Source organism: Hydra vulgaris, chromosome 13 (genome assembly GCF_038396675.1).
Source record: "Hydra vulgaris chromosome 13, alternate assembly HydraT2T_AEP".
In the NCBI taxonomy this organism is placed as follows: Eukaryota; Metazoa; Cnidaria; class Hydrozoa; order Anthoathecata; family Hydridae; genus Hydra; species Hydra vulgaris.
The window spans coordinates 41,605,001-41,617,500 of NC_088932.1; the positions used below are offsets into that span (position 1 = coordinate 41,605,001).

At 27.9% G+C, this 12,500-nt stretch overlaps 1 protein-coding gene across 9 annotated transcripts in view; it reads left to right on the plus strand.

Moving 5' to 3' along the window:
- LOC100197277 (amyloid-beta A4 precursor protein-binding family A member 2) overlaps window positions 1-12,500 on the plus strand; it is a 58,593-nt gene that overhangs the window by 23,595 nt on the left and 22,498 nt on the right. For all 9 annotated transcript variants that reach the window (XM_065816546.1, XM_065816542.1, XM_065816548.1 and 6 more), the window contains 3 exons: window positions 5,859-5,892; window positions 9,328-9,386; window positions 10,251-10,340. In XM_065816546.1, the coding sequence (XP_065672618.1) occupies window positions 5,859-5,892; window positions 9,328-9,386; window positions 10,251-10,340 (183 nt within the window). The remainder of the gene's footprint in view (window positions 1-5,858; window positions 5,893-9,327; window positions 9,387-10,250; window positions 10,341-12,500) is intronic.

Here is a 12,500-nt window from a genome sequence, read left to right on the forward strand (position 1 = left end):
TAGGAAATCAGGAATAGGATGTCATCGCACACAATTCCTGATCAATAATGTGTATATGATTGGTAGAAAAAACATTGTTTCCAGAATGCAAAATATGAGCAATATAAAGTATTTTGAGATTTAAAACTTTATGTTAAAAGTCACTAAAAATTTCTGTTACTATTATTAGTAGTAAGAGGTGGAAACTGTATTTTAGTATAAGAAATAAGGTGGATAATATAGTATGAGACTATTATTCTAATTTTTTTTTGTTTTTTAAAACACATCATAATTGCAATAAGTATAAAAATAATGATACATCATTATTTTTATACTTATATAAAAGAAAAGCATTTATGTAAAAAAAAAGCTTTTTGAAAATTACTGTCTAAAAAACAAAAGCAAGAAGTTTAAATTAGTTTGTACTGTTAGTAAAACAAAATTATTTTTTTTTTCAATTCATCTTGAAGTTGAAACTTTAAAATTTATTTTAAAACATGAGAACTTATTTTGAATAAAGATTTTTTGGACGATTAACTTTATATGTGCTAAAACAGACATATAAGATGCTAAAAATTAATAAAATATGCCAAAATGCCAAAAGCATGATAAAGCTATGCTATAAAGACATTTATAATATTCTTTATAATGCTCTAAAACTCTTTATTAACTAAAAGTTAATAAAGAGTTTTAAAGCATTATTGATAGTTTCAAATGTTAAAGAGGAAAAAAAGTAGTTGAGTAAGTTAAAATAAATAGAGTAAAATAAACATTTTATAATAAGGTAGGATTAAAAAAATTTTCATTAAAATTTTATTTTTAACATTGGTTAAAATAAACCTTTCTAGTACATTATGTAGCTTTATAAAATATACAAGATACTACTGATATGTATGAGTGCATGTAAACAAGTAATTGCTTAAAGTAGTTCTGAAATTCATGAGCTTCTTTCAAACAATTTTTTGCTTCTTTCAAACAATTTTTTGCTTCTTTCAAACAATTTTTTGTTTCTTTCAAACAATTTTTTGTTTCTTTCAAACAATTTTTTGCTTCTTTCAAACAATTTTTTGCTTCTTTCAAACAATTTTTTGCTTCTTTCAAACAATTTTTTGCTTCTTTCAAACAATTTTTTGCTTCTTTCAAACAATTTTTTGTTTCTTTCAAACAATTTTTTGCTTTAAATATTCAACTACTACTTATTATATTAATAAAAATTTTCTGCGTCATCTATGTGAACTGGGTCATCTATGTAAACTGGGTCATCTATGTGAACTGGGTCATCTATGTAAACTGGGTCATCTATGTGAACTGGGTCATCTATGTAAACTGGGTCATCTATGTGAACTGCGTCATCTATGTGAACTGCGTCATCTATGTGAACTGCGTCATCTATGTGAACTGGGTCATCTATGTAAACTGGGTCATCTATGTGAACTGGGTCATCTATGTAAACTGGGTTCTTTTACTCCAAATCTCTGTGAAAACTGTAATTGCTGTTATGCTTTTGACACCAACTTGCTTTAGTAACACTTTGATGTTACAATTATCTTTTATCTTACTTCTTCAATTCAATCAAATTTTTGGCTTATTGTCTTCTTTTTTTTTTTAAAATTTTGTTCACCTCTTCCCTTTTTCTTGTAAATTTATTTGCCCTAATTTATTTAGGAAACTTTTATCTTTTTTTTTTTTTTTTATTTTATTATTTTTATAATAGCCTATTTTTCTTTGGTTTTAAATTAAAAGAATTATGATTTTAAAAATATTCATTTAAATTTAGACAATTTAAAATTTTAAGATTCACCCTCTGTAACTTTACTCTGGATTTTATTCTTTATCTCTATAAATCTCAAATCTGTCCTTGTATGGAATACTACTTCCATATCTAGAACGGATCTTTGAATAATACCCTTTCTCTTTTAGATAAGTTGCAAAAACAAATTGTAAACCTAGTTGGACCTGCTCTTGCAGCCAACCTTCAACCATTATCACATTGTTGTAATGTTGCTTCTCTTTCTCTTTTCTATAGATACTATAAAGGGCGCTGCTCTAAAGAGCTAGTGTCTGTTGTGCAAAATACTAAAATTCATTCTTGTATTACTTGTCATTCATTTAAGTCTCATCTATTTACTGTGACTGTTCCTAAGTGCTCTAAAAAATTTTATTTGTTATTTTCTCTGATATCAGTTCTTTGGAATTCGCTTCCTTTTTCTTGTTTTCACAATTCATATAATTTGCTACCTTTTAGGTAGATTTTTAATCGTTATCTTGTTTTATAAACTTCATCTTTTCTCTTCCAGTAACTTCCAACTCTAATAGTGGTTGCTTGCAGCCTTGTTGGAAATAAAGATGTTAAAAAAAAGTTAGAAATAGTTTCAAAGTTATCACTTAAAAAGCTAAGTTATAGATAAACATGGTGTTCTAGTTGTTCTGTGGTAAAGTAGTATTAGTTACAATTCAATTATAATTAACAACTTGGTTTGGGTCTTATAAATTTCCTCTATTTTTTTCTCAGCATATATCTGTATCTTTATTATTTTTATATTTAATAACAAGAATTACACTGATAAACAAATAAAATTTTATTGTGCATATCTTGTTAACTAGGTGGTTTTTTAAAACAAATTAAATATGCTGATTTCAAATACGCAAACCATTTTTCACCATCACGTAAAGTTGTAAAGATATTTGGGTTCAAATCTTTAGTATTTAAGGTAAAGTCCCTAATATTGTCGAAAAAAAAGTTATTCAAAAGTATATCAACCTGGGTCTCATAAGAAGCGTATTTTCATAGAGATTTTAAAAATGTTATTCATTTGTAATGAAAATAAGTATTTTTTGTATTATTGCTGAATATCATTCTGTTGAAATTTTTTTAAGAGTCTTTATCATTTTTTCTTATATTTTTTTTGTCATTAAATTTTAAGTAAAAATATTTATCTTTTCTAAAATCTCTATGAAAATACGCTTCTTTTGAGACCCATGTTGACATACTTTTGAATAACTTTTTTTTCGACAATATTAGGGACTTAACCTTAAATACTAAAGATTTGAACCCAAATATCTTTACAACTTTACGTGATGGTGAAAAATGGTTTGCATATTTGAAATCAGCATATTTAATTTGTTTTAAAAAACCACCTAGTTAACAAGATATGCACAATAAAATTTTATTTGTTTATCAGTGTTATCTTTTTCCGGAATATATATATACGGAATATATATATACGGAATATATACGGAATTTTGGACATTTTTTTCAAATTTTAATATTTCCAGAAATCCAAAAAGTGAATCCTGACTCACAATTAACATTAGTTTTTGCTTAAAGGAAGTACAGTGTATCATATTTCGAAAACATACTTTAAATTGAGTATTAGAGTCACATGCTTGGCTTGGGTGTATACATTTACAATTCACTTATTTGTCCAGAAATCAGATTTGAAATCTCAGACTATTCTTTTATGTGCTTCTGCTTAGCACTGCTTCACTTTATCACTTTAAACTTTGTTTTTTATTCTTTTCCTTTTTCTTAAAACTGCACTCTTTTAGATATAATTTCTAACAAAATTGACCAAGTCCTTTCTATTTACTTCTCTGCCAATATTGTTGTTGTTGGTGACTTTAATGCTCATTGCACTAAATGGCTTGACTCTAACACCACTGACCCTGCTGGCACTAAAGCTCACAACTTCTTTATTTCTAAATCTCTGACTCAGATAGTAAACTTTATGGCTTATTTTTCAGACAATTCTAAATACTTACTTTCACTTCTTGATTTGTGTCTTATATTTGACCCTTGTATTCATTTTCTTTTTGTTCTCTTTTAGGTGGCTCCATACAACAATCTCTATAAATCTTTTATCTTGTACTTCTTCGGAATCAACCTATTATTACACTACTTACTACTACCCTAAAGCTAACTCTTTATTTTTTATGATTTTCTATGTGAAGGTCCTTGGCCTGCGCCTCCTACTCTTGGATCCAGACAGGTATGGATGCTTTTATTCTTCTTGTCAATCAAGCCTCTACTTCATGATTTTCACCTTTATTTGCAGCTGCTATATTTAATCATAATCATTTTTTTAATTTTTTTCAAAAGAACAACTCTCTTGAGAACAAACAGCTATTTATTATTGTTAGAAATCAATGTAAAGAAGAGGCTATCTGATGCAAAGCATAAGAAAAGAACTATTGCTCTTGACATATCTAAAGCTTTTACTAAAGTTTGGCATGCTGGTCTTCTTTATAAGCTTGCTTCATATGGTGTACCTAAGAATGTTTTTGAGATTATCATATCATTTCTTTTTAATAACTTTATTAAAGTCATCCTCGAAGGTTAACACTCTTCTTCACTAGTAAGTTCTTCAGAAAGTTCAAACAGATTCAGTAACTTCTGAAATACCTCAAGGTTCTATCCCTGGTCTTGTATTGTTTTTTTTATCTACATTAATGATCTTTCTGACAATCTTACACCAAAAGTAGCTCTTTTTGTTGATGACTCGACTTAACATTCCTATCTTGACAAAATTTCTTCTCTTTTTGATTGCTTAGAACAGGCAGCCCATTTTGATTCTGATCTCACTTCTGTAACAACTTGGAATTTGCCTTGGCTTGTGTATTTTAACTCCAACAACTCAGTCATTCACTGCAAACAAATATCACAACACTGTTGACATTAATAAATGTATATTAATAAATGACAACAGTCTTACTGAGTCCTCTTCTTTACATCTTCTTGGATTATCATTCACTACTGACCTCTCATGTAAGCCATATATACAATCCATTGCAAAGTTTGCATCTGCAGAGATTGTTTTTCTTTATTGTGCTTGCCATTGTCCTACTCCTAATTCCATTCTCTTCTACAAATCTCATATTTATCCCTGTACGAAATACTGTTGTCATATTTGGGCTGGTTCTTCTAATGATGCTCTTTATCTTTTAGACAAAGTTCAAAAATGTAGTTGGACCTGCTTTATCTTCCAAGCTTAAGCCTCTCTGTCATCGTTTTAAAGTTGCATCTCTTTCTATTTTCTATAAATATTTTCATGGTCACTGCTCTAAGCTTTTGTCTTTAGTTCCATCAACCAAAACTCATTCACGCTTGACTTGTCATTCAGTAAAGTCACATTCTTTTACTGTATCTGTCCCTGCATGCTCTAAAAGTTTTTGTCTAGTTTTTTCACCACACTTTAATCTTTTGGAATTCTAACCTATCTTCATGTTTTGCTGACTCATACAACCTACAACTTATCAAGTCTTCTGTCAATTTTTTCCTTGCTCTTTAACTCTATTCTTTGTTTTCTAGTACCTTCTAACTTGATAGTGGTTGCTGGCAGCTTTGTTAGTAGTGAACTAGATTTTAAAAAAAAGAAAAAATACAATAAAATATTTTGTAATCTTTATTGTTTTACATATATGTTAATGTAAAAGTCTTATAAATTTGTAATTTCATTTGTTCTGATAACAATAAAGTAGAATTTCATTAGTTATTAGGGAAAGAGAAATAAGGAAAATCGTATTCCGGATTTTTTTCTAGATATTTTCTAAAATTATATTTAACATCTTTTCTGGATATTTTTGAAAAAAATTTTCTAGATTTTTAAATTGCAATCTGGATCATCCGGTTAATAACAATGTAATTTTACTATTATAAAGATAATTTAATGTGATATATAATAATATATATATATAATTATTATAATAAAAAATATTTAATGATATTTATATAATTTAATATATATTTTTAATTGTTTAGCAATGATTTTATATATATTTTTTTCTGGTTTTGATATTTTTGAATTTGTTCATTTATATTCTAACAAGTATTTTTTTTTTATTTCAACTTGCATTTTATTTCAACATGCATTTTATTTCAGCATCCTAGAGATGAAATGGAGGACAATTTACCTAGTAAGTTTTACATGACAATATAATTTAAATTTCAAATATTTCATCATTGATAAATACTTCTATTATAATATTTTTAAAAATTGATTATGTAAATCATATAATGATTATGTACATAGTATAACTACTTTATATTATTTTTAATTTTATTTCCATTTTTAAACTTAGAAAAACTGCTTGGAAGATTTATATTTTATATATATATATATATATATATATATATATATATATATATATATATATATATATATATATATATATATATATATATATATATATATATATATATATCCGCTTTGCATTTTTGAAAATGCGAAGCAAAATGCAGATTGAAGGAAATATTAACTGAAGACCTTTCTTGTAAATTCTGTTAAGCAACTTGATAGAAGAAAGAGATTCTATTTGCCCAAAAGTATTTGATCGCTTCAGAACATCTAGATGACACATTTCTTCAATCAACTCCTCTTCTTTCACATCATTTACGTAGAGATTCGCCAGGACTTTGCATTATTCTTTCTAAGGTTTTCTTCATCACTAGAAGGAGATGAAGAACACCATATGAACACCTTATCTGCTGGAGCAGCGTGTCAGAACAACATTAAATACATTTGCCTCAAAACCCTTTGATTCGTCTTCGTGGAAATAGGCGGTGTTCATTGACTCACAGTTAAGTATTTTTCTTTTCCTTGTCCTCTTCTTAACAAAACCATTTTGAAACCCAAATGAATCTAACCCAGATGCAACCAGTTTCGCTTCTTGGAGGATTTGGGGCTAAGAATAACATAATCACTCAAGATCATTGGTTAGAGTCTTTAAAAACTTTGTCTCGTCATCCAAAGAAATGCTTTTTGATTGAAGAAGGAGGCAGACATTGTTGACATAATGAATTCAAATGATTGAAACCTTTTTTTAAGTGCCTCAGTTGATGATCTTCTAAATCAAGTTCTTTAAGGAGTTTCCAGGACTTTAGTATTTCTTTTGGTCCTTTTGACAATGTTTGGACAGCCTCTATCAAAACCATTTTTTTCTTCAGATTTGCTCTTTTACTATCCATTGGTTGTTGGATCCTAGGCAAACAAGTCGAAGGACGAAAGTGATTTGTTCCGTATGTGACATGTCCGGAGTTCCAACAACAATAATGGAAAAAAAAATGACTGTGTGGACCTCTTCAATAGTAGCAGCAAAATCAGTTTCACCACATGCCAAAATGAACTAGTTTTGAGTTCTCCAGCTCAAATAGTGCACCTCCATTCTTGTTTCTTGTTTTTGGTGTCGAGAAACTTCTTCTATAACTTAAGTGTTTGATGAACCTACACAAATATGAACATAGTATTAAAATAATGATTACATCTAGATTAATATTCCAAGCAACATTAAAATTATTTTATGAACATAAACTGCTAACACACCTCAATAACTTAGATTTTTCGAAGCTAAATGGAGAGTGATGTCCAGGATGTAATGCAAAATTTCATACCACTTAGATGCCTTATTTCTTATTGACTTTTCAAGTTCTGAATTGATCCCATTCTGATTTTTCAAGGCTTCAAAGGCTGATTTCCAGACAGTGTAGTGATTTCTGTGTTGAACATTATGCTGGTGGCTTTTAATCTTTTCTCCTAGTTTTTGCCAATTATCTTTCATTCTGCCATTCCACATCAGGAAGAAAGACTGAAAACCAGGGCCAAATTTATGCTTTTATCCAAAAAAGAGAGCAGGAAAAACAACAAAAGCTTTTGCAGTTCCACTCCAGATAAAATCCTCTTCCACAAAGTGGGGTTGTTTCTAATTGCTTGATCACCCAGTTGAATTGCCTCTTGATCCAAAATTAAAAAATGCATTTGAGAACTGTGGTACGTTTTTAATATCGATAGATATTAAATGATACGTTTTTAATATCTGCAGGTTTTTCATAAAATAAGAATGCATCCCAAACTCACCCGATTATCATCTTTTTCACAGACCGTAGAAAAATTTGAAAGGAAATATGGCTTTCTTGGACTCAACGGTTCATCAACATTGATGGAAGCATGGTCCATCTAAAAAAGAATTGTTTTTACAGTTTCGGAATGAAATTATAAATATAAGATTGTGAATAAAAAAATAAAGCTGTTAACCTATGCTTTGACTACTTAGTCAGACAGTTATTAGATTTGATTATTAGTTATTAGATTTTTTTTGAACTTTATTGAAGCCACACTCTTCCAGTGTACATTTGTTCTTGTATTCTTTTAATACTTTTTTTACAGCTTTTTTTCTGCCTTGGGACCCTGATTCATGCTTTCGAAAACTGGATATGATGTTTTTACTATAAGATGTGTGTTACTTATTTTTAAATAAAATAAAAAAGTTTTTCAATTGTTTTGAAATCGAAATTAATTTTTTATATAGAATTTAGTTCTCAAAGGAATTAAAGAGAAAAAGAATTAAATGCAATTTCGCAATATCAAATAAATTGGAATAAATGTATTGAGAAAGAATATTGAAAAGTGTTGGAATAAGAGTAACTTTACTGACTTATGTAGCATAACATAGATAATGTTTTAAAACAAACCTTTGAAACCTTTTATTCGGATAAGTGTTTTGTAATTCGAATTTTAACTAAATTTAAATTGGAGCCATTGCAATCAGTCTTTCCATGCAGAAAAAATAGAAATTGTGAAATTTCCATTTTACTTAACCTAAATTTCAATTTCATTTCATGTTATAAAATTCTAAAAATCTTCTTTCAGAAAAAAAAAAAATTTATTTTGTCTTAATTTTTTTGCTTAAAATTATGCAATAATCTTTCTTTTTTAAAATAGTAATTTTTAATCATTTCATGCTTTGAATAGTCAAGTTTAAAAAAATTTTAAACAAGTCTTTGTAAAAATAGAAAAAAATAAAATAAAATAAATAAAGCAATTAAATCATAGGGAGATTTAATTTAACTTTTTTATAATTTAAAGTAACTTGAAAAAATAATTTACACATAATGCGATTGTTTTAAACAATCATGTTTTAAACAGCTGTCATCAAAAAAACATCACTAAAATTTACAATATTGAATTGAAACTATTTTATTAAAAAAAAATCTGCAATGAAATATTCTAAATAATAAGGAAAGAAACTTCACTAGACTAATATAAAATAAACTGAATGACACAGGTTTTGATTGACTTGGTTCCGCAAAACCATAAAAATTATATTTTAAAATTTGATTGGACACTGTCTGACCCAAACAAGTTTTGATCAAACATTTTGTCCGGGAATTTATAAAAATTTAAATTGAGTCCTAAGTTAATATATATATTTATAACTATTAATATAATTTAACTAATACAATGAAAAATGTCAAGCAAAATAACAACTTCAAAAAAAATTTCTATTTCTGAAAAGATTTGTAACAAAATATTACAAAAAAAAATTTGTAATCATTTTGTTATATATATATATTAGGTATTGAAGGTCCTTTAAGCATAGAACAACTTTCGTCAGGATATAGATACAAATTAAAGGTATTTTATTTATTTTTTAGTTTGTCAATGTTTCATTTTATTTAATTGTGATCTTTTTAATATTTATAAAGATTAAAGAGAAGTATAAAATATTTTCTTTTATTTATAAGAGCATTATAAAGTATGTTTGCAATAATATCAATAATATTACATTTGCTAAACATAAGGTTACATGCTAACAAAGTTTTTGTTTAAAAAATTTTTTAATCATTGGTGGCTTGTCCAAAACTTATTTATTTGCCAGATTTTTATTGTACATGACATTTTCCAAAGTATTTATGTAATTCTATGTCAAATTTAAAATTACAGCCATTATAACTATTTGGTGATTTTTTAATAACTTTTAACTTTTTCAATTTTTCCAAAATCTCCAAATTTTATTAATTTTTTTTTACAAAAACTGTTAAGCGAATAAAATGTCGATAGTTTTTTTTCTATTAAATATTTTCTACACATTTTTTGGAACTCACAACTTTTTAATTATATTTTTTAACAATATTGTTGTTTTAAAGTTGAAACTGTAAAAATAAAATAATATACCCTTTCTAGTAACATAGTTTAGAAATTTTTTAATTTTTTTTCAAAACTCTATAATGAAAGCAAAAAATCTTTATTTTTTTTAACTATGTTGTTTTTTCATGTTCTATGCATGCTTCTTTTTGAATATCATAAGTAAGCTTCATTAGTATAGTAATTTTTTTCTGTTTAGTTGTCAATGTGTATTTTGTATGCTCTTTCTCTCTTTTAAATGATTTTTTTCCCTTTTATTGCATATTGTGTCCTAGGTTGATTTATTTCATACATAATGTGTCCTAGGTTGATTTAAATAAGGTGGTTGTAATTTTTTAAAACCTTTTTTTACAGTATTTAGGATCTTGTCAAGTTATTACAAAACATCCTGTTACCAAGGAAACAAGATTGCAGCAAGCACAAGATGCATACAAACGAATTAAGGTAATTAATTTTTGTTTATAGATTTTGATAATATAATAATTTATTATAAAAGTTTATTATGAAATTTTATATGAAAATAGGTTTTTAAATGAAAAGTCTTATTTCAGCTAAAATTCAAAATGCATTTGGTTAAGTGGTTTTGTAAACATTGGTAAGGTGGAGTTAATTTAAAGTCTGGTTTTTTTTGAAGAAAAAAAAAAATTTACTCCCAACAATGTTGCAAGTAACAACTATTCAAGTTGGGAGTTGACAGAAAGCAACCGCTATTCAAGTTAGGAATTAACAGCTAGCAACCACTATTCAAGTTAGTTGCCACTATGTTTACAAAAAGCAACCACTATTCAAGTTACCAGTCAACAGAAAGCAACCACTATTTCTCATGAGTTAACAGATATCAACCACTGTTCAAGTTGAGAGTTAACAGAAAGCAACCATTATTTAACAGAAGACAGAGTTAACAGAAAGGAAAAAAAAATAGCTGAGGAGCAATACAAACAGTTGATAGTAAAATAGCAAGGTTGATAGAAGCAAACTGTAAATTATATTTGTCAGTAAAGATGAAGAAGGGAGAGAGTTTTAAAGCATTAATGTTTAAAAAAAAAGTTTTTGGTTGATGGAATGTAAGGTGAAAGCTTGCATTAGCAGTGATAATGGTAGTATTTCTAAAGGAGAGAAAAAGACGCAACCTTACAACAAAGACAGTGGTTAAAGCTTTACAGCTAGAGTGGGTCTAATTTCAATTTATAATGCAAATAGAATCACTAGTAGTACCAACCCAGATATGATAGCTATATTCAATGCAAGAACAAATAAAGGTTTATAAAGGTAGATTAAATTCAGAAGTATGAAAATGACAAGCACAATAAAGAGTAGTGATCATAGCAGGTGCTAACTTTGCAATGAACTGCATATATAGTTTTCATGAGATGTAATAGAAAAGGTTTATCTGAGAAAGCATAAAGTAGAGGACTCAGTAAGAATGTTGCTGTTTATCAGTATAGAAGTATCAACAATATAGCCGTTATTAGCAGTAAACAAACGAATTTTGTTTAAATTAAAATTCACTGGCCCCTACAAGCTCAACCAATCACAGACAAGAAATGATGTTTAAGATTGGCTATTCGTTTTAAGTGACTATTTACCAAAATTGGACTATTTAATTGTATATACACCCAACACAGAATGGTTCAATAATTTAAAAAGAAATTCCCAGATTACCATATAAAGAGAGCCTATAGAGTAGAACAGCATGCTAGACCTTATTGAAAGCTCTTGATATGTCAAGGGTAATAGCCTTTGCCTCACCATATCAGCATCGAAATAGGTGATTTGGGTGTTTAACAATGAATTAACCTGTTTCTTGAGTATGTCAGGAAGGGTGTGCTCATAGATTCAAGAGATGAGTTATAGGAAAAGTTTTTTGCAATTAATACTTGGGAAAAGTGATAAGTTTAGATCCATGTAAAAGAAGAGGAATTTTAAACTAGTCTTTCTTAATGACACTTTTAAACTTTTTCAAGAGTCTCTAGAACCTAACTTCTGAAATAAAATATAAGATTTAGTAAGCTGAGAATATTGGAGCTTAGTGTCAGACAGAACCTTTTTGCATTGATTTTTTTGCAGTAATAAAAATAAGTTTGTTCTCTCAAGAAAGTTGTTCTTGTGAAAATGATGAAAAAAATAATTCCAGTTAGAAATAGCAGCTGGTCAAGAAGAAGAAAAAGTTTGGAAAAAATGAAGCTTAACTTTAAGCCAATAGAAAAGAATAAAAGCTTCCATGCGTTCCTAAATCCAGAAGATTAGATATGAGACATTTTTTCAGCAGAGAAATGGAAGACATCAGGCTAAAGGCTTTTGCAAAGAAAATCACAAATAGAATCCCAGGCAGCTTTACGGTGGTAGTATATGGTGATGATAGGGTGAGTCTGAAAAAGAATATAAAAGTTTCAAAGAGATTACAGTATGGTTTGAATCAACTAAAGGAGAGCAAGGAAAAAAAAGAATACATTTTAATTCCTAAGAAAAGACACAAATCAATGAGTTAAGCTAAATGATTAGGGTTGTCTGGAAAACAAGTCACAAAATTAGTATCTGAGTAAGAGATTGAGGATTGACATTTACAAAAATTATGAGTTTTAGTACCAGCAGGGTTAGAGGTGC